Source organism: Diprion similis, chromosome 10 (assembly GCF_021155765.1).
Source record: "Diprion similis isolate iyDipSimi1 chromosome 10, iyDipSimi1.1, whole genome shotgun sequence".
In the NCBI taxonomy this organism is placed as follows: domain Eukaryota; kingdom Metazoa; phylum Arthropoda; class Insecta; order Hymenoptera; family Diprionidae; genus Diprion; species Diprion similis.
In genome coordinates this window covers 4,961,706-4,983,997 of record NC_060114.1, presented here as the reverse complement: position 1 = coordinate 4,983,997, position 22,292 = coordinate 4,961,706, and the positions used below count along the sequence as shown (strand labels likewise).

The 22,292-nt window shown below is 36.3% G+C and overlaps 1 protein-coding gene across 3 annotated transcripts in view; it reads left to right on the top strand.

Annotated features, from left to right (window-relative positions):
- Nucleotides 1-18,848, top strand: part of LOC124411808 (nuclear factor of activated T-cells 5) — a 60,141-nt gene extending 41,293 nt beyond the window's left edge. For 2 of the 3 annotated variants that reach the window (XM_046891258.1, XM_046891257.1), the window contains exons 2-7: nucleotides 7,626-7,912; nucleotides 10,598-10,892; nucleotides 12,221-12,739; nucleotides 14,732-15,193; nucleotides 15,825-17,284; nucleotides 17,809-18,848. In XM_046891258.1, coding sequence (XP_046747214.1) covers nucleotides 7,626-7,912; nucleotides 10,598-10,892; nucleotides 12,221-12,739; nucleotides 14,732-15,193; nucleotides 15,825-17,284; nucleotides 17,809-18,780 — 3,995 coding nt within the window. In that variant the 3' untranslated portion in view covers nucleotides 18,781-18,848. The remainder of the gene's footprint in view (nucleotides 1-7,625; nucleotides 7,913-10,597; nucleotides 10,893-12,220; nucleotides 12,740-14,731; nucleotides 15,194-15,824; nucleotides 17,285-17,808) is intronic. The other variant, XM_046891260.1, reaches the window with a different exon arrangement.
- Nucleotides 18,849-22,292: the final 3,444 nt, after the last annotated feature.

Below are 22,292 nucleotides of genomic sequence, written 5' to 3'. Positions count from 1 at the left end.
AACGAATCTACAATTTTACCCCCGCATGAATATTTCCATTTTTCTCTGTTTCTCGCCGTTAAATTTTGTGGAAAAAAAAAAAAAAATGACATCCCAATCCGCAAATGCATCCCCTATCCTGTCCCATCGCCGACTCGTCGCTGTGTTGTTTCTTTGACCGATTATCACTCTCCGAACCGTTCTCGAAGCCCGAGTCTCATGTTGCATTGTGCTCGCGCCGTCTGCACAGGCAGCCTGCAATGACGCGATGCATCGCGTCGCTATTGGCGCCGACATATTTGAGTCCACTCGACGATGCATAGGTACTCCGGTCATTGACATTAACTCCGTGATTTTCCTCGCGCCCGTAGCAAACAATATATCGCGATGTGCTCTCCATTTCCATCGACGGCGCTGCTCTGATGCGAGAGCAACCCCGCCACAGCCTCTCATCCCCTGCATCGTCGTCGCTTCGTTGCAATTGCGAATTCATTCGCGTGCAATTAACGCTAACCCGCTCCGACTGCGTGACTGACTGATGGAGGTTCTTCCCCTGCAGAGATATATTTACACATGTATTGCGTTATTGTCTGTAGCCTTGTTTATTATGCTGGACAATATAATTTATTTATTTATTTATTTTTTTAATTCTGTTTGTTTTTATTTTTTTACAAGTCAGGGTAGCTCGTGTAAATTAAAATGTATTATTTTACTTGTATACTGGAATTTATCGTCACCTAAGAGTTTCGGAAATGAAACCTATTTTCGTAACTGAAGCCAGTCTGTAAGGAAATGTAGACAAATATTTAGCGTCCTAGAATTTTTTTTTTATACATTTCCGTTAGTTGGGAATATTGTTATTTAATTTCAATCGCAAGATTTTTGGTTTTGCAAGAACCAAGGCGAAATCTGATCGGTATCACATTGCATGAATGAAAAGATGTTGAGGGAGAAAGAGATGTTGACAAAAATATCGGAAATGTATTTTTTTTTTTTTTTTTTTTATGCACGATTGATTGCGAACACAAATGAAGCAACATTCCTACTATATAATTGGACCAAATTTTATCAAATTCCTAATAACAAAGCTAAGATGTCAACAATTGGAGAAAAGGGTTTAAATCAGAGAACGTTCAAAATGTTTGAAATGCTGGTGTTTTTCATTCTCTTCTCAGCGAGGATACTGTTTCATTTGTATTCACTACTATTGTTGATGAAAATTTATTGAAACTGTTTTCCCGCTTTTCCTAATCTTGCGATTCATAATGTGAACTCCATTCATAACAATGCAGGCAAACAAATGGTCTGAATTTCATCTAATTCGGTTCATCCGTTCTAGAATTTTTGTTAGACAGAAAATCTTTTCGCGAATTACACCAGAAATAGCACATTCGATATTGGTAAAAAAAAAATTGATGGATCGGTCTGAAAATGATGAGACTTCTTTAAAATGTAAATCGCGTTATCTCATCTTGTGAGAATACTCGATATTCGTGAAACGGATTGTTGGAGGAAACTATTTAATCTTTTTCCTTCTCCTTCTCGTTACCAATGACTCTCATTTCTCCGGACAGTAAGAGCAAAAAACTTTGTTGTATCAACTATCATTTCTTCTCGCCAAACCTTGAATTGTCCAGGATTATCGTGCAGAACACTTTGGTCCAAAAATGAAATGGCACTTTGGAACAAATTTCAAACTCTGAAAGGTCTTAGTTCAGGCAAATTACTACTGTGTGCTGAAGCCATTCGGCAGTTTCATAAGCATATTCAAAGTGTTTTACTATAAAGTGACGCTTTCTGATCAGATCAACGGTATAAGGTCACCCATATCGATAATACTCGTGTTGTACTTATCTACAACCTTTGTATTGTGAAGTTTCTCTGTGAATTTTACAGTCACTATACCCGAATAAAGAAATATCGATGAAAGTTGGTCTGAAATTTTGTTATGATTCGAAGATTGATCATTGCTGTCAGACTTTTGGCCCGCAGTCATTATCTTGGAATACCCTATATACTCTCCGGTCAAATTCCAAACTAATATGGATAATGACAAGGTCCGACCACTTTTACTTCTGACATAATGTATCTAATCATAAGTGGACAAAACTGATTTTGGTCTGATAAATTATGTCCCAAAAACACCGGGCAGCAAACTGTTGTACAAAAATTAAAACTCACGTTACAAACTTCACTTGAGGCACAACGTACTGTCAGCAATACTCGGGTTCGTTTATTATCGTTTTCAAACTTCGTATACAATATTTTTTTGGAGACATTCTCATGCATGTAACACGTTGCTCTGTTGTTTCGACAAGTTTTTGTTGTTTTCAATCAATTTCGATCGAACACTTTCTTTTTCAACACCATTTTGAACCGAGGATCAAAGTTATGATTGCGACAGGCGACATTTACAGGAATTTTAGAAAATTCCTCCGTGTTTTGGTTAATTTTTTTTTTTCTCATCCAGGAAATTTTTTTAAAAATTTAACAGGTTTTAGGTATCCATTTCTTGCATCTTTTAGAGCAAATTCGCCTAAATAGATCTTTATATAAATGAACCAGAAATTCCTGAAAATTATCTGCAAACTATTTTTCAATAGTTTTATTTTGAAAGAAACTAAATAATTTTTAAGAATCATGACAAAAATTGATACGTTTCTCAGCATAAAACCGAGGATATCTCACTCCCAGGTGAGAATTTGGGGAAAATATTATGACAATGTGTGAAGAATACTTAAAAGAACAACGTGTAAAAATTTCAGGTGAATCGGTTTGAAACTGCAGGAGAAACCTTGCTCGAAAGTTTGAAAAACCAAATGCGAAGAAAAATGCATTCGAAGTTTTATTTGTGTATGCAGCTCAAACAAATCAAGAGTTTTCGACCCCAAAACATTATTTTAGGGCCAAAATTAATACGGATTTAATCCGAGGAGGGATGGAGGTATAAAAAAAAAATGAAAAATCGGGAAATCGATTTTTGGCTGTAAATGTTTCTTGAAGAGATCGATTTGAGGTGCGTGTCAAAATTGCTACAGGATAATCGAGTTTTCTATCATTATTCGTTACTACAGGCCTTATTTTCTAAGTCCATTTCTTTACCATTACGTTACGTTGAACTTTGAGTGCCAAACGATTTCGAATAACCGTATAAGCTGGATCATTACTCGCACTGTAGAAAACAAGCGGCCAAATAGCGCAGCGATCATCGCCTCAATATTCTCTAGGTTTAAAAATAACATGCAGGTCATATTTGGCACCGACGTCACGACGTTAAGGAGGTTCGTTGGCTAGAAAACTATACATTTTAGTCATTTTCTTACGATACTGTCGTACGTTCGGTACGTCTATCAGATTATTATTATACTCAACAGTAGCTATGAAGATACCTGCAAAAATGTGCAGCAATAAGAAATACTTTGTATAAAATCGCTTCGAAAATTTATAAAAATCTATTATATCAGTTCAAATTCAATTAGAAGTAATTTTGTGCCTTTGTAGAATATTGGTTCCTGAATGAACGAATTAATTGGATTTATAACAATTTCCAAACGATTTGAAACGAAGCATCGGTATCTAAACTTCTCTTTATTATTACACTATTTTTTACTTCCACACTTTTTAATTGGAATTTGTAGCTCACGAATATAATAATTCTATGAATACTTCATGTGTAACGATTATCTCGCAATATGATCAATAAAAAGTATCAATTTATGACCAATCAACCTCCTTAAGGAGTTCGAAGTCAGAATCTTGTCAGCGAGGATTATGCTTGTAGAATTTGAATTATCGTAATTCTTCGTCCATCAACCCCTTCTTTTCGTATAATTAAGTTACCGAGAAAGAGTCTGAATTTGTATTTGTCTTAAGAGGTTATATAATATACAGTCAGGAGGTCGAAAAAAATCGATGTTTCAAGAATTTTTCTCGACAAGAACTTTTAATTTATTAAAGTCAAAATTTGTACACATATTATTGTAACTTTTAACTGTGTTTTAACATTTTTCATTTGTAAAAATAACTATTTTGCAAGCTGCTGTAGCCGATCTTCGGGAACACCTCTAAAAAAAGGTGTCTTACTCGGTGAGCACGATATCTGTAGACTGAATAATTTACATTAAAAAAAAAAAAAAAAAACCAAAAATATTTCGTCAATACAATGTATTATCTTGTAATTGATCGAAGGAAAAGAAATAAATAATAATTTTTTACAAAATGGCAGCTTCTTAAGAAAGAAAAGAAAAAAACAAATCGATTTTTGACAAAAATTTGCCCCTTAAATTGCCTATAAAATCTAAAATATTTATCAGTGAAAAAAAAAAAAAAAAAAAAAAAAAAAAACTTCGACGGATTACTAAAAAACATACTTAAAATGCTTGTGTTAAAATTTTTGAGACCGATCGGTTTAGCCATTTCCGAGAAATCTTGCTCACCGACTTTGAAAACACAGTTTTGAGAAAATCGCGTTTTCAGGTTTCAGAAATAGTTTACATGTAATAGAAATGTTTTTTTTTTTTTTTTTTCAACTTACATCGAGTTGTCAATATTTGCCGGATTGACAAGAAATTTTCCGTTTGTGTACTAAATCTATGTAAATTACGAAAATGAAGTGAAAATGTAAAAAAAAAAAAAAAAAAATCTTTTTTTTTTTTAAATTTTAACTGTATACAACCCCTCAAAAAATTATACCTGCCGTCTTTTTTTTTTCTACGGATGCGTGCGCAGGTGACATAAATTTCAACTTTGGGGCCGTGACAAGATGCTCGGGGTTCGCTTTTTGACCGCGGGCATTTTGCGTTTTGGATGTTTGCGTCGAACTTTTCCATGGACAGACGTGTGCGATTGCTCAGGGCAACGATAGCAGAGCTCCGGTCATCTAGGAAATGCTGATAGAAAAATTTTATGCTTCTAATGACGCCCAAATAACATCACAACTACGCACATTACTCTTAAGGTCTGACTAAAAATTGGGGGAAAAGATCGGAAGAATGGAGGTTTTTTTTTACTCCGCGAACAACTTTTGATATATTGTGATGATAGCGATGGTTGAATTTTTAATTCAACATGGCGGTCGGCTGGAAAATCTAGCACATTTGTTAGATTTCACTCCACGATAGATCGTATTTTAGTATTCTGATTTTGAATCGACGTTTTATTTCAATCGTCGATCTAAGCTTTCGTTTATATTTGTAGTATTTAATATTTTTACAATTTTACAAATCTAAGACATTTTAATTATTATCACACATTCGTTTATGTATCGTAGGTGGCTTGTACGGATTTGAATTTTTTTTTAATTTTATACGCATCTCGTATTATTATGACAATTTAAAACGTTGCAATCGGAAGAAAAAAATTTGGAAATATAATAAACCTTACATTCTATATTCAGCAATGATTGTATGAAGAACAACCTGACAAAGACACAATTGAGTTCGTTGACACGAGTCAAGGTAGCGAGTGAATGTCACATCAAAAACCGATTGAATTTTAGTCAATAAAGAATAAAAATACAGTTCAGCTTGTTCTTTTCACAGCTTACAATTCAGTAATTGTGTCAGGAACTACCCTTTGAATGAATATAATATAAATGATATATGAGATGCGGATTTTTTAAAATTCAACATATGAATTAAGTAAGAACCAAAAATCAGGTATACAATTTTTGACGGTGTGTAACACAGTTAGTTTTTTTTTTCTGAATACCCGATTTCATGATGCAGTAAATTTTTTCATCGATGGTTTTACTCTTGATGTTCGATCAATAATGTAAATTAACAACAAAAGACTTACGCGAGAATTCAGGCGTGAGATGGAACGAATAAAACTGAGACTGTCCGTATCGAGGCCGAGTTTACATGCGTCGAAATGATCGAACGCGATAAGGGAAATCGATTTTATGTCTTATTTTACGAGTTATTAGAAAAGTCTGTAATGAGCTTTGTAATTTAGATCGGTCAAGAGAATGACCGCAGCATCGCCTTAAGGCTCTTTCAATGTTGCTGTAGAGACTTTAAAATCACGACAGTTCTCGTATGGGTATAGAATTTTTAATACGTGCGTTCAAGCAGGAGCTACAATTTTTATATTATACGAGATAATAGTTGTACATTCACACGTAGAAGAAAGATTTGTTTTCTTGGAAGGTGGTAAAGAAAAAAAAAAAAAAAAAAAAAAATTTACGAAGGAAATCTTTTTCGGTCTGAGAATATAAGTAAAAACTGAGGAATTCTAACGATTTTATCCAAGTTTTCACCCAAATTTGACAGGCGATCGTGGAAAAGATTTGGAAGTTCGGAGAGATGTGCTTGACTTCAGAAGTTTTGGAAATAGTTTCAAAATTTTTCATCGTACGCGTTGTGTTCTAGAAATTGTTTCGGTATCGATGTGAAAAAAGCAAAAAAAAAAAAAAAAAAACTAGTTAAAAATTCTCTATAGCTACATTATTTACGCTAATGACAGTAAACAGGAATGAAACGACATCCGTACTTATTGTGTGATAGAAATGAATCCAAACAAGTTCGAATAACATAACAGGGTGGCCATACACCTGGAAAATTTGAAAAACCTGGTATTGTCTGGGGATTTTTAATTAGGTCACGGAAAAAACTGACAATGTCAATTTTCTGTCATCGGAATTAGAATGATTTTTTGAGGTAACAAGTTAACTTTTTTTTCGTCGAGAAAACAAATTGGTTGAAACTGAATTTTTTGTACATACCTACGTTATATTTTTCCTCAATCCGAATTGAATTTTAAACGAATATAGAGTTATTATACTGAACGATTTAGGTTTTAGTAACTTACTAGAAGTTGGAAAGTGTCAGGCAAAACTAGGTTTCAGTTCCTGGAAAAATTGGAAATATCATGGAATTTTTTTTCCACAAATTTTTGGCCACACGGCACAAGCTAAGAATTTCTATAAAGAGTTTATAGTCGAAACGGTTGAAAATGATTCAGCTCTGGTGTTTCATATCCGATTTTAATATTTTTTTTTTTTTTTTTTTTTTTATTGTTTGAGAAAAAATTTACCATTAGTTATAATATCTCAGAGTGGATATAAATAGTAGCTTTGTACGCCATATTTCAAGAATGCACCATTTCAAATGGTCCTACATGATTTCGAATAATTCAGAGAATCCAAATTATTTTACGGGATTTTATTTCAAGGGTTTTATGTAGTTTCAAAGATTTTATAAAATCCAAATGATTCCGTTATATCTCAAAGTATTTGAAATTTAATACGATTTCTAAGATTTCATAAGAATCCACAACTTTTCAAAGAATTTTGAATGATTTCATGGGATTACAGAGAATGCGTTTAATTTTCATTATCATTTCACAGAGTTTCTTAAGATTTTATCAGGATTCAAAAGATTTCGTAAAATTTCACTAGTGATGCACAGTGGATTTCAGCAGTGGTGTCAATTGTTAATATCTCGACTTGTTTCGATCGAATTTGTTCAAAATCATTTCTATTGCACAGTGGAAATATTGTTTCGTTCGTGTTCAGCATCGTTGGTTTGAACAACACTGCTGTAGACTGTTGTTCCTCTTTTTTCGTAGCCTTTCATCATTCAGACCGATTCATCCTCACGATTTTCTATCGTAACACAGTTTTCTCTGTTTCCGCTCATCTGCAGGGAGTGCTGGGGGTCTGTCATCAACTGCGACTGGGACTTCCGCGAGAGGAACGGTAGCGCCAACGGTTAGAACCAATCCCTCGAGGAGGATAAACCACCCTCGTCAGAGTGCGCAGCACAAGGTGCTGCTTGCCTCGGCGAGGCCAAACGCTGGTGTCCGGGGTTCCGATGAACTCGCGGCGAGACTGATAAGCGCCCAGGACGTCTGTGACAATTCCAACGACTCGGGCCTCGGCTTCGAGGAGCGGCAGCAACAGCAGCAGCAGCAGCAGCAGCTCTCCAACACCGTAAGTAAAACTCTGACGCATTCACACTGGTTCACTGACAAAAATGTATAATTCTGGTTCATCTCCTTACCAAAAGGGTTTTCACTTAAACGATCAGGTGACAAACCTATTTCCGACTGTCTCCAAGTGATTTCAAACGTTTTCAACTGGTTTGAAACTTATTTCCAGCTGTTTTAAACTAATTTTAACAAGTTTCAAACGCTTTATGAGTGGTTTCAAACGTTTTCAACTGGTATGAAAATGATTTCCAACTGTTTTAAACTAATTTTAACGAGTTACAAATGGTTTATGAGTGGTTTCAAGTGGATTCAAACATTTGGAACTAGTTTGAAAATGATTTCCAACTGTTTTAAACTAATTTCAACGGGTTTCAAACGGTTTATGAGTGGTTTGAAGCGATTTCAAACGTTTTAAACTGGTTTGAAAATGATTTCCTGCTGTTTCAAACTAATTTTAATGAGTATCGAACGATTTATGAGTGGTTTCAAGTGATTTCAGACGTTTGGAACTTGTTTAAAAATGATTTTCAGCTGTTTTGAACTAATTTCAACGAGTTTCAAACGGTTTAAAAGTAGTTTCAAGTGATTTTAAGCGGTTCCATAATGAATACAAACTATTTCGAATTAATTTCGATGGCTTTGAAATTATTTTTTAACCAGTTTCAAGTGATTCGTGACGATTTCAAACTCATTTGAACCGATCTATAAGCGATGTAATTAAAAATTGTTAGCAATTTCAACGAGTAAATGATCCTATGGTCGTATTAACTATTTCCATTTTTTACCAGTGTTGAAAAATATAGTTCGAGATGGAGAATGGAAGTTAGTTTTGTGGCTACTAAAATTATCTATTAACTATAATAAACGAAATTTTTGTCATCATATGGTCGCCAAGTTTGTAACGATTAATTGTAACGGTATATATTAAATTGTTATATCGGGCAACTTTGGGTTTATTTGAACTATTCAGTAAATTACAGTGATGGAGGAAGACACTCACACTTCGAAACTTAATTACTTCAAGTCACCCGACGTCATTTGAAATGTAAATCGTATAACGAAAAAAGTCATTTGTCTTTCGGTGTTTCGGTATGTTCACGTTGCTACCTTCAGTCTGATATTTATACTTGAGTCATACTTCTGTGTTATTCGGGGATTGAGGATGTATAATCAGATGTACAGTCTATGCAAAATAATATCAAAATGAGAGACTTACTTAATTATTCACTTAATAAAAAGTGGACAATTCTAACTGAAAATTAAGTTAATCAAGTTGAATTAGGCCAAAACAATGTTACGTTTATATAGAGAAACAAAACGAAGAAAATGCCAGTGGATTTACCTGCATGGTGCTCGGATATAAACAACTTTTCAGGCTTCATCAAGTTATGCCGTTTTTGTAAACGAAAAAAATCTTAGCATGTATCCGATTTTTACTAATCGTAGCTTATTTTGTTTAAAAATAAAATCGCGTAACTTATAAAAAAAAAAAAAAACTTTTGGAAAATCGATTCTGCAGAGCGCATTAATAATTTTATCCTTCATTTCAAAATCCACGTCAAATGATTTGTGTAGATTTCATTTATAAAAAACATGATCTGAATATTATTTAATAAAGTTGGCCACTTCAATATATGAATGTGGCATTAACAAAAGACTACTTACAATTCATTTTTTGACATCAAGGTGATAATTTTTGTTGTTTTAATAACATTTACTTTCTAAAATCAGAAAAGTCTAAAAAAATAGAATGTGGATTTCATGACTGCAACACCTAAACTTTAAAAAAAAACATACAAATTTACAAAAATAAAAACAAAATAATACTGATCCGAAAACATATTTTTTTTTTGCAAACGGACAAAAAAGTTCACTATAACTTGGGTTGGAAAAAAATTATTATATCGAATGACAAGGCGATGAATACATTGAAATATTAATTATATTATAATAATGATGTTAGGATTTAAAATTGGAAAATATTTCTCATTAAACTGCATTTTTCAATGCATTGACGTATCTACCTCTTTTCGACCCATATTATTCAGACACTTTTTTCTAAATAGCTTGAGTATTCTTTCTCTTAGATTTTCATTACTTTTCAAATTTAATATCTTCTGTTGTTATTACAATCTGTTGGTTTTTTGGTCGATTGAGGAGCTGAATAATTATGTAAAGTCCCAGTAATTTGTAGACAACTTATCTAAAAATAAACGGAGATATGTTTTGTCACTGAAAGATACAAGATACAGTTTGTTTTGTTCCTTCGTATTGAGGGGGCATTGTTTTGACCAAATACAAATTTGTTAACCTCATTTGCACTTTTACTTCGCAATTATTTCGTTCGAGAATTGTTTCAACTGAAATCCAAGGTCCGGCAGTTGTTTGTCTCTTTGCGAGTGTCTCGTCTGAACGTCGTCCAATTTTAGATACCACACAATTGAAGGGTCGCAGCAAAGATTCTCAAAAACCGAGAAAAACTAGTCTGTAAAATTTCTAAAAGTATGGAGATCTGAAGTATAAAATCCTGAGGATGAGAACATTAGCCGAAGCATAAAATCGCGAAAACTAGAATACGATTCAATACATAACATATATATTTTCCTATATTTTGAATTTTGTCAAACAGCTTTCCGCGTTTTTGTTAATTCCCATTTTCATCCCTATTATTCCACTTCATTATCAGGGCTGGAACGCTGGCGAGGAGGATTCGAAGCGGCGCAGGATGGACATAAAGCTCGAATCGGAGGACGCCAACTTTGCGTTCCCGGAAGTTCAGACACGCGGCAACAACGAGACGAAAAGCGCCGCAAGACGGAGCACAAACGGCATCGGAGGTGCTTCTATTCCCAGAGGCGAATCCGGAGGCGTCGTCGGCCGCGTTATTGGCGTCACAAGGCCGCGGCCAGCCATCGGTGTCCTGGGCTCGAAGAGGGCCGCCTTTGCTCATCAAGGTCCCATCACCCTTACCTCTCAATTATGTGAGTAAAATCACCCTTGAAATTGAAAGATGTCCGGAACAAAGTTAACATGACGTGAAAAATTTCAGAGACTGACAACTAATTCACGGGATGAGCGAGACGATTTTTAGACGCTCTCAAGAGATCTCAAATGAATTTTACAGGAGTTTTAGTAAAATTTGATGGGATTTTAAACGAAGTGTCCAATTGCTTTAAGAATATATTTACATGTACTACTTCATATCCAGTACTATTATATGTATATATATTTTTTCCAGATTTTTCGATAGGCTAGTTTCGAAAAAAAATTGTTCGAGTTTTCTAAAAATTGAGTTTTGAAGAAAAAAATTTTACTTCTTCATTATGATTTCCAAAACCCCCTCTATACCAAGTTTTGTGACGATTCAATGAAAAATCGCTAACTTAACCTAAAATAGTCGCCATATTGCGTCCGCCATCTTAAAGTTTTCAATCCTGACGCCAGAATCGTAATCAGCAGAGAAATTCAGCGGAGTTCATGAATCGCCCAGAGGAAAAAGTAATTCTTGAATCGGAATTCGAGGATGATTTGGCCCGATTCAAGACGGTGAATACCAGAATAAAAGTGTAATTGGATTGTCAATAATGATTATAAACATTTTATTTTATTGAAATCTTACAGAAAAGAGTATTTTAAGTAGTTGATTTTGAATGTGATGTCTAAAATTTTTTTCACCGCATCGTCGGACAAAAATAATTATAACTTTTACTGGAATTCTATGAGAAAATTCATGTATACGCATTCTCGGTTCGCTTACTATTGGGAACGAAAATATGGCGTACGGCATCTGGTGGCAAAATAATCCGTTACTCTAAGTGGCCACATTTAGTTTTGAGAGACCTTTTTCATCGTATTTATTACCGTATATCGGTTCCTTGCGAAGTAACTAAAGCTTCACAGCTTGCACTGGATTTTACGTACTTTCGTTTCGCGTAATTGACCTAAAACAATCCGCTGATATCCCATTCTTTAACGTATCGATTGATCTCTAATTTCACCTGTGATTTTCAATTATTTCTCGAGGTTCTTCATTCAAATCGTAAATTCATTGAAAATCATTGGAACGATGAAAATTGTTGAAAATCAATGGAAAATCGATAAACTGAGAGTGAACGAAAATAGTATGATATAAAAAAAAAACGAAAATACGTTTCTCCAAATAGATGTTTCAAATCGAAACCATTGATTCGAATTGTAATTGAACAAACCTTAGCACTCGATTGTTCCGAAGCGAAATTCTTGTCCCCTATATGAGAGACTACTCTTTACTGCATCTCCAAGTAAATATGAAATTACTAATGATTTTCAGACAGCGTGTCAAGAGATGGAAAAACACAGCTGCAGATAATCTGCCAGCCAGAGCAGCAGCACAGAGCTCGATACCAGACTGAGGGATCACGAGGCGCGGTCAAGGATCGGACAGGGAATGGATTCCCAATAGTGCGTTTGGTCGGTTACGAGAAGCCAGCGACCCTCCAGGTCTTCATTGGCACAGATCTGGGTCGAGTTGCTCCACACATGTTTTACCAGGCATGTCGAGTGAGTGGAAAAAACTCGACGCCCTGCGTTGAGCGCAAGGTGGATGGTACGATTGTCATAGAGGTGGACATGGATCCGTCAAAGGAAATGTTGGTCACCTGCGACTGTGTCGGCATTCTGAAAGAGCGAAACGTTGATGTCGAGCATAGGTTTCCCCAGGAAGCTGGCATTCTTCAGGGGCGCAGTAAAAAGAAATCTACCAGGTGTCGCATGGTGTTTCGCACTAACATTTCCCACTGCGACGGCACCACTGAAACTCTACAAATTTGCTCACAGCCAATCGTTTGCAGTGAGTATAATCCTCTTTTCAACAATTCTACAGAATGACTTGTTAGTTACTCGTTTACTCAACGTTTTGCAGTATTTTTCATAAACTTGCAGTTTTCGTTGAGGGATTGGAAGGCTGAAAAAGTACGTGAAATTTAGGAGTATATATCTTAACAAATTGTTCACTTCCACTGGGGTGTATTTTATTCTAATCTATGTGGATCGTGCTTTGTTTACATTTTTTTTTTTTACTGGAATCAATTAATGAGGTGCATTGTTATTGACCTGACCATAACGTCAACCATTTCAAGATGTTTTGCGGTGCCCATGATTTGTCAGAAATAGCTCAACCGAGTAAAATGATTGATATCGCAGTCAATAACATCCCATCCTATTAAATTGTTCTAACAAAAAAAAAAACTTAAGTGGATGCTTAATTTACGTACTTTTAAACCAAACGCATCCTCACGAAATTGAATAATTGGTTATCGAGGCATAAATACCTAAATATCCAAAATCCAGTCACTTTTTCAGCTGTCTACTTATACTGAAAACTAGCAACCAGAGTTAATAGTCAAACTTATTGTTTTCATTGAAATAAACCGCAGTGAAACTCAGTGATCGAAGTTCCGTTCAAACTCCGCGAAAAGTAGCTAATACATTTAGAAACTCTCATCAGGCGTCAAACCCTATCAAATTATCTTTTTTGTAACAAGTCGATTGCATCTGGCTGCTAACTCTGGCTGCCAGCAGAAGCTTCATATATTTTTCCAATAAAAAAATTAGATCATTTCTTGTCAAAAAAATGTTGAAAGGAAATTAGTATTAAATATCCGATCAGAACACGATGAGAAAACTGAAGATTGGTATCCATTTCTTTTTTGAAAAAACTAATAATACGAGTGACCACTTATTGATTAGATGAATGTAATAAAGATCTTTGGTCAAATAGTTTACATGCTTTTCAGTTTCTGTTTCATACTCTTTCAAAAAACAAAAAAAAAAAACGTCTTTTAAAGGTAACGCGACTTTCTGGGTTTCATCCTACTGTTTGGGGGTGATTATTCATTGATTTATCAAACATACCAGAAGTGACAAGCTATGGAGGTTTGTTGTTTATTTATCTTTTTCACTATATTCAAATGAATAAGAAGAATCTATGAACAGCTTCGTGCATTTATTTGTCGAAAAGTGAAAATTCAATAAGACATATAGTCGTCTGTATAAAATCAAAATAAAGGATTGTTTTTGTCCGGAGAATAAAAAAAATTTATCAAAAACAACAACAACTTACGAATTCTATAAATTCTGTTTGTTTTGTTGTTTTTTTAAACCAGAAAGTAACGAATCTTTTTCAGTATTTTGAATCAGTCATGTTTCTCAGAACCCAGCATTGTGCTTGAACAGTCGTTATAGAAGTATTCATAATATCTGTATGAGACAGTGTTTGTTTGAAAACTTTTTCTAAACTCATGAACAAATCTGTGATATCGGTAATAATTATAATAACTGAAATATCTGTCAGTAATTTATCCATTTTCTTGCATAAAGAAGTAGTACATCGAAAAATTTCAAGTACTTTTTGGCAAAATAGTTTTGAACGAATTGACGCACGAGCATAAGGTGCGCACTTTCCCCATGGACACACGGTATATTCACTCATTGACAATGAAACCTAGCATTCAGAAACAGAAGAAAAATTTGAAATTTTCGGCAAACATGTAGTCGAAAATATTTATAAATCGTGGCTACTTTTCTGGAACACTTGAGAATCCGGTGAATGTCATCGAGTTTCGCTCGGTATAGAAGAATTAAGAAAATTTGAAAAATACTTGCAATTGTTCCTGGAAATTCCACGAAATATTGTGTTCAAATCAATCTCTAAAGTCAGACAACTTTAAAAACCAAGTTGAGTGGCGACTCAGTGAAGTTGGAATTTACAGGAAAATTTAAAGGCAGATAAATTGTGAAGAATTTCAGTGATTAATTTCCACCACTTTCTCTACTTTCTTAGCTCAACCGCCAGGCATACCAGAAATCAGCAAAAAATCCCTTACGTCATGTCCATGCACCGGAGGGCTGGAACTGTTCGTACTGGGAAAGAACTTCCTGAAGGATACACGGATCGTGTTTCAGCTGGACAATGAGGATCTGTCGAGCGGTATGGAACCGCACTGGGAATGTGCCGTGCTTCCCGACAAGGAATTTCTTCAGCAGACGCATCTGGTCTGCGTAGTACCTCCGTACAGACGACAAGATCTCGAACCCAGCGAGTCGGTCAGCGTGAAACTCTACGCGGTTTCATCGGGAAAGACTAGCGAGCCTCACGCTTTTCTTTACACCGCCGCCTCTGCCGCCCCTGAACCATCTGTTGGAAAAATAGAATCGGTTTCACCCGCTTTAACCACCACTTCAGCCGAAGCCACTCTGACTTCGTCCACAGCGGTTGTTTCTCTCACAAGCATTTCTACGAACTGTAAGTGCAATAATTATTAATATGGGTTTGCTGCAGAAATTCAGACTTTTGTCAAAACCTTTGGACCGACTTTCATACAAGTTTTACGCGATCGAGGAACTGAATGTACTGCTAATCGTTAAAGAATCGTTGTAAAAGTTGATGCGCTGATCAATTTTTAATTTGCCAGTGCACATAGAGAGAATAAAAAAATCTTCCAACAGAAATATGTACTTCTTTTGATGTGTTAAGGCGGAATGTTTTTTACAATTGTGAAATCGAAATCAGTTGGAATATGAAAATTTCAATTGATCCGATCAAACAAATTAGGTAACTGAAACTGTTCCCACAAATATTCGGTAGATTTATCTTCATGAAATGTATTTGACTATTAAATTGTCTACGTAGCTCCAAAACGAAATTTCATTGTTTTACGAAATGATTAATTTAATCAGTTGATTCCGAACTTTCTCAATTTCATTTTCTTTGTAACTCATTGTTTTACTGATTTTGGAGTGTGAAAAAAGATGAAAAAAAGAAAAATAGAGAGCACCAATTTCTCAAGTGATTGATTTTTTAAAAATATTAAAGATGGAAAATTCGCATACTGGTATTTAACAAAACGATAATCAATATCCAAATGAATTCTCAGCGCTACTTTCACCAGTGGTGGCAAGCACGTCAAGTTTCGTATCGGCCATGGAACAGCAGCCGTCGCAGCCTCAATCCCAGCCGCAACAATCGCAACAACAACAACAACAACAACAACAACAACAACAACAACAACAGCAGCAAGAAGTGTTGAAAAGCGAAAGCTGCCAGTCACCTCCATCATCGAGTTCGACAGTAACACCCGTAATGATGTGGGCTTCACAGTCTCAGAGTTCGTGCACGGATGTAATGATGCCACCACCTTCGCTGATCGCAAATCCGATATTGAGCAGACGCTCGTCTTCCAATCTTCAGTTGATACTCCCCGACAACCTGAAAACCGAGATCCTCGACGACAACAGCCAGAGCAGCATGATTAGCGAAAACAGCATGCAGGGATTGCCGAGCAGCACAGCGTCCAACCAGCAAGCAGCGTTGAGCCCCCTGCAAATGAGTGGCGAAAGCTCGAGGGACGCACCAGCTTCGCTTCTGTCCGTCGTCAGCGCCAACGTTTCAGCAGCTGTGAGTCCCTCTGAGGAGACGACAGTCAATCTACTCGGGGTCGCAGACATGATTCGTAACCAGCATCCGCTTGCTCTCGCCCCGCAAGACCCTTTCAGCGTGATGCAAGACACCCCTCAAGTGAAAGTCCTCAGTCCGCGACACATCAACAAGGAATCAACAGGGCTTTTGTCCCCCGGAAGCGGAGACGGAAACTCCAGTGGACGGGTCCAAGGTTCAAGTGTTGTCGATCTAAGAATGAAACAGCAGCAACAGGATTTCTCTGCCTTGACAACGTTCGCTGCGACCGCTCCTGGTCAAAGTCTTCCCGCGCAAAGTGGACACAGCATCGAGAAATATCTGAATCACATCGAGTCTTCCTCGTCGCAGAACAAGGAACCAGAAACAGGTGGAGCGGAAGATGATTTTGTGACCAGCATCCAGCAGCGAGGGTCGATAATATCAACCGGCAGACAACAACAACAGCAGGCTTCGCAGCCTCCAAATATCCTTGCTCCGACACAAGCGACTGTGAAACTCGACGCGTTGGTCAATTCTGCAGCCGAGACCCATCAGCTTGGCTCACCAGTTACGGGCTCTGAAACATCAACGGTGAATCTGATCGGGCATGTTTCTCCAGTTGCTGAGGCGATCCATCGACAGCAGCAGCACGACGTTATATCTGGATCCCCGCAACCGAGAAATAGTCCGCCTATTCCTGTTAAGGCGATGATACTCGAGGCACTCATGCCTGCGACAACTATCTCTGGACAGCCCATGACACCTGTGAACGTCGCTGTTCCTGCGAATAACGGAACCCCTGAGAAATCGCCTGAGGAAAATCTTCTAACTACTATTGCCACTGCGCTTCTGCCTCCCATGCAGGAACCGCCAATCGACACTGCTGCTGGTACCACCGCTTCGGCTACTTGCGTTACCACAATTCATCATTCACTGCAGGTATTTTTTTTTATAATGCTAATCATTTTTTTTCGTTACTGTTCAGGGTAGGTATGCCTAGGAAAAACATGAAAAAGTGTGTAAAGTTAAGTAGTCGATTCACGTGATACCAGGTGTACCGACCTAATAATGACAAACATGCAACTTTACCCGTACGACCGTGTTAAAACTAAATCCGTTTCTTATTTCGGCTTTCTGGTTTATCAAAAATCTATTCCACGAAGTTTCAAGGGTACATTGATGATTCCAAAATGCCTTACTTCTTGCGTTTCTAATATACCGTTTACCTGTAATCGTGCTCCACTCAAATGGACGCAGACGAGTTGATTCGTGATTCTGGAATTTCTGTTTTCTTGTTATAAAATAGAAATTTGAAACTTTCAAATCCTAGTTTTGCAATTATATTTAGTCCTCTACCGTCTGCAACGAAAGATGTAACACAATGAAAATTTCATGCTGCTCCTAGTTGAGCACCTTATCCAGTCCTGAGGAAAATCGAATAATCTAAACGGTTCAAACAACAGGTACCAAGCGAGCCGATTCCGTCGGCAGCTGAACACATCCAGCAGATGCAGGTTCTTGCACAGCAGGATGCGGCTGCGATGCAGCAAGTCCAGGTTGAGCAAGTGATGGCGCAAGCTCAGCAGCAAGTAGAGCAGGTTGTGGCGCATGCTCACCAGCAGGCAGTTCAGGCAGTTCAACAGGCGCAACAGCAAGTGGTTCAGCAAGTTGTTCAACACGCGCAGGTGGTCCAGCACGCGGTCCAGCAAGTGCAGGCAGTCCAGCAGGAACAGGCAGTTCCGGCGATCCAGCAAGCGGTCCAACAGGCTACGCAGGAGGTTGTCCAGCAAGCGGTTCAGCAGGCGACCCATGAAGTGGTCCAGCAAGTTCAAGCGGTTCAGCAGGCGGTGCAGCAGGCACAGGCGGCGCAGGCGATGCAGCATGCGGTTCAGCAAGACATAGGATCGATGCTGAGCCAACCGGCAGGTTTTGTTGCTGAGGCAAGTTCAGCCCTGGCCAGTGGAGCAGCGCAGGAGCCAAGCCAGCAACGACTGACGACGGCTGCAGAGCAGGCGATAAATTCAGTGATAACTAACGCGACGCAGGACATAATAAATAACCGTCCAATAACCACGACAACAGCGCACGCGATCATCGCCACAAAGAATATTCTTAACAGTGTCGCGACGCAGAGTGCACAATTGATGAACACCGCCATGGAGGGGATTCTGCCCAAGTCTCCGAATGGACAAGGCGCCATGGTTGAACAGGTCACCAACAAGACGGCATCGCCGGTTGGCAATCCTGGCCAAGGTGTCAGCGTGCCTGTAAGTGCCAGCGGGGCTGTTAATCCCAGCAACGCTGGACCGCCAGCTAGGAAACCTGAAGATGCCGCAGGCATGTTGCCGCAGGAATTGACTTCCATGTCTGAGCATGACCTTCTCAGCTATATTAATCCCAGCTGTTTTGATCCGCAAGGAGGATTTCTCATGTAGTATCGACGTCGATATGGGTGCTAAATTGGATTACTTGAATGAATGAAGAAAAATAAAAATATATATATATATACACATTATAAATACATCCTCCCAAATTCGTGAAACGTTTACGGTGTTTTGAGCATTTATGAGAATCGGGATAATTTTCTTTTGAAACTTCGAATCGATTTGGAGTTTGTTTATAAAATGATCGTGATGTTGTCAGAATAAATATACAGATTTTTCATCTATTTATTTATCTGTGAGACGGGTGATCGATCATATCGCAAAACATTTTGCACCGAATCGATGTTTCACGAAAAAATGCGATGAAGTCTTGTGAATACTCAAACACCTCAATTTTCAATGGTATATGAAGTAAAAACAACTGAGACTAACCGTTAACAATTATTTACTCAGAATGTGTACATATAGAAGAGAAGAAAAAAGCAACTAAGGAATGTTATTGTTTTATTAATGTTCGACACACTCGGTACCGCGATTCACAATATACACGAGCAAGTCCACCAATTATAGACGTCGGATCCGGCCTCACCCCCTCCGATCTTCTCGCAATTTTTGAGCTGAAAGTGCTTATCGACCAACAGTATTCCAAATCTTTTCAGATATTTTTCCCTTTCACTTTCCAAGTTATTGTATCGAGTATTTCGAGTTAGAGTTATTCAATGCTGCCTTTATTATTTTTTTTTGTGTTTTTTTGGTATTATAAAAATTTTCCAAATACCAAGTCTTTTGTGTAAAAAAAGTCAGCTTTCCAAAAAAAGAAAAAAAATTTAGAAAATGGGAATGGGAAATGAATTAATGAACAAAAATTGAGGAAAATTTTCAATTCCTTTCATGCATTCATTAATCATCTTTTTCCATCATTTTCCCTTCTCACTCGACTTTTTACTGGTGGACTGTCGCTTGAATCGAAAGCCGTCAAATCCGGGTTCTCATATACCACTTAAATTGGATTAAAGATTTTTTAAATCTTTGTTTCAGATCCTTATAATTTTTTTAATTTGGGATAAAACAAAAGTGCCTTGCAAGTAAACTACGCGTGTTTATTTATTTGACTTATCTTGTTTTTCGATCAATCAAAATTAGATCGATGAAAGTTTATAGAAAGAAGATAAGAAAAAAATAAATTTTCTTTTCAAATTCTTAACTAAACGATTTTTGAGCTGGGTGTATATATGTGTACACGGGAACATATCCCATTTACGCTGATAAATTCAATTGACGATGAAGGAAAGAAACCTATTACTGTTAAGTGAGACGGGCGCAACGGGCGCGACAATTAAATTTTGTTATTATTGTAATATATGATGACAGGGTGTCTACTACTTGGAAGAACCTGCAACTCCTTCAATTCTCAGGGATTTTTTTCACCCGGAATACCTTGAAATTCTCAGGAAATTTTGGAATATCTTGGGGAATTTTTTCGACAAATACAAATCTTTTTTCTAAATTTTCAACGCATACATACAAAAATAAAAATAAAATTCTCCATACCGACTAACATTGAATGAAAAATCATCTCTCCGATACATGTGTGAAAGTTGAAAAATTGCCTGGAAAAACCTGGAAACCTCAGGGAATTTCGGGTTCTGACTTGAGTAGACACCCTGCATGAACGCAGTTCGTTTTAACCTGTAGTAAAGATTTTATCAATATTTCAATGATTTTTACTATTTTTATTTTTATTTTCGTATCGTAATTTGTGTATTTCCTCAGTGCCAGGGCTGCGTCCTCCTCTTCTGCTAAGAGATTTCACACGTATATATATAACCTACCTATATGTTTTATGTCGAAACCATAATGGGGCAGATAATAATAATAGTAATATTAACAATAATGATAATAACAACAATAGTAATAACAAGTATATTTTAGATTTGACTGCACAGCATGTTAGACTCCAAAACTCTATGCGTACGCGATTCGATTATGGGGTAATTCTATTCTAAAAATGTTTTATTTATTTTTTTTTTTTTCTAATATTTGCTTTTAATTCGTTTATCGTGGACACGATAAAGTAAACCTACAACGAAACGCCTTATTTTTAAAATAATTCACCCTTTTACTGGTTTTTTAATCTCGTGAATTCACGCTCGGTCTGAATCACTTCATTTTACTATTACTCAATTTGACCGCACTTGAAAAAATAAATTTCAATCTTCCCAGTATCTAATATAAAAATGTAAGTTTCTCGCGTGAATTGGATAGAAACTTGCTAAATAATACTTTGACACCCAATATAGATATAAACAAGAAACACAGGGTCTAACGATTATTTATAACTTCAGTGTCTTCATTTTTACAAATTAGAAATATGAAGAATATGTGGTTATTATCATGTTTTTTTCTTCAAATAAACAAAAATACAATGAATAGATATATAATTGTAAGTAAAATATTTAACAAGATTTAAATTTTATGTAAATAATTTCGATCAAATGATGGCAATTTTGTTTATCCTTAAGATTATTTTTCAACAACTTCAGTGACCTAGCTTCGCAGTTAAGACGGATGAAAAAATCGAACAATTTTGATCTGCGTGGTAGTAATTTTGGAATAGAATTACCGGTTGTGGTCTTATGGAAGAATTTTAATATTGCAAGATGTCGTTCTTTTGCCAATTGTACCTAAAAAAAAAAAAAAATTATAATTCTATGAATTGTTTATAGTAATTTACTCTTGACTTGATTTCATTTGATATAATGGATCATTTTTGTTGTTGTATATCTCTACATACATCTCTTGTGTTATGTAAGTGTAATAAGTTTTATCGTTTAATTGTTCAATAATAATAATAATAATAATAATAATAATAATAATAATAATAATAATAATAATTATATGATTATGTTGTTGATTAGTGACGATATGAGAAAATTATGTGATTTTGTTAATGTTATTATATATATGGAGTAAAAAAAAGGAAGCAAGAAAATATATATACTAGATGAATAGTGTGACAAAGAGATTATATATGTGTGTATATATATACACACACCCACAAACACACACATATATTTAGTATTATGTGTGGTAAGAAATTGACTTTAAGAGTATAAAAATAACTGTTGATGAGGCGGAAAAGTTTGAGGATCAAAAGAGAGGAAAAAAATGATGACCACTAACCATTCGCATATGACACCGTGCATAAATACTGCAGTAATGATCAAATACACACACATTGAATAGATATGTACTATGTATTGCTCACAGTCATTCAAAGCAGGTGTAAATGATATTTTTAATTGAAATTTGGTTGAAATGGGCTTATTATGAATCACATAGCGTAACTAAACTTGGCGAAAAGTCTAACGTAATCATCGAAAACCAAATATCCCTTTCTCGCGCTACTTTGTTTGAACAAAACAGAGTTTCACGCCAATGGTCAAGAAACTGAATACTCGCCTGCAGAATTAGGATATATATGTATTTGTGTATATATGTACATATATATGTTAATTCTTATGCAGTAGAAAACAGATTTTATACACGCGCCATGATATATG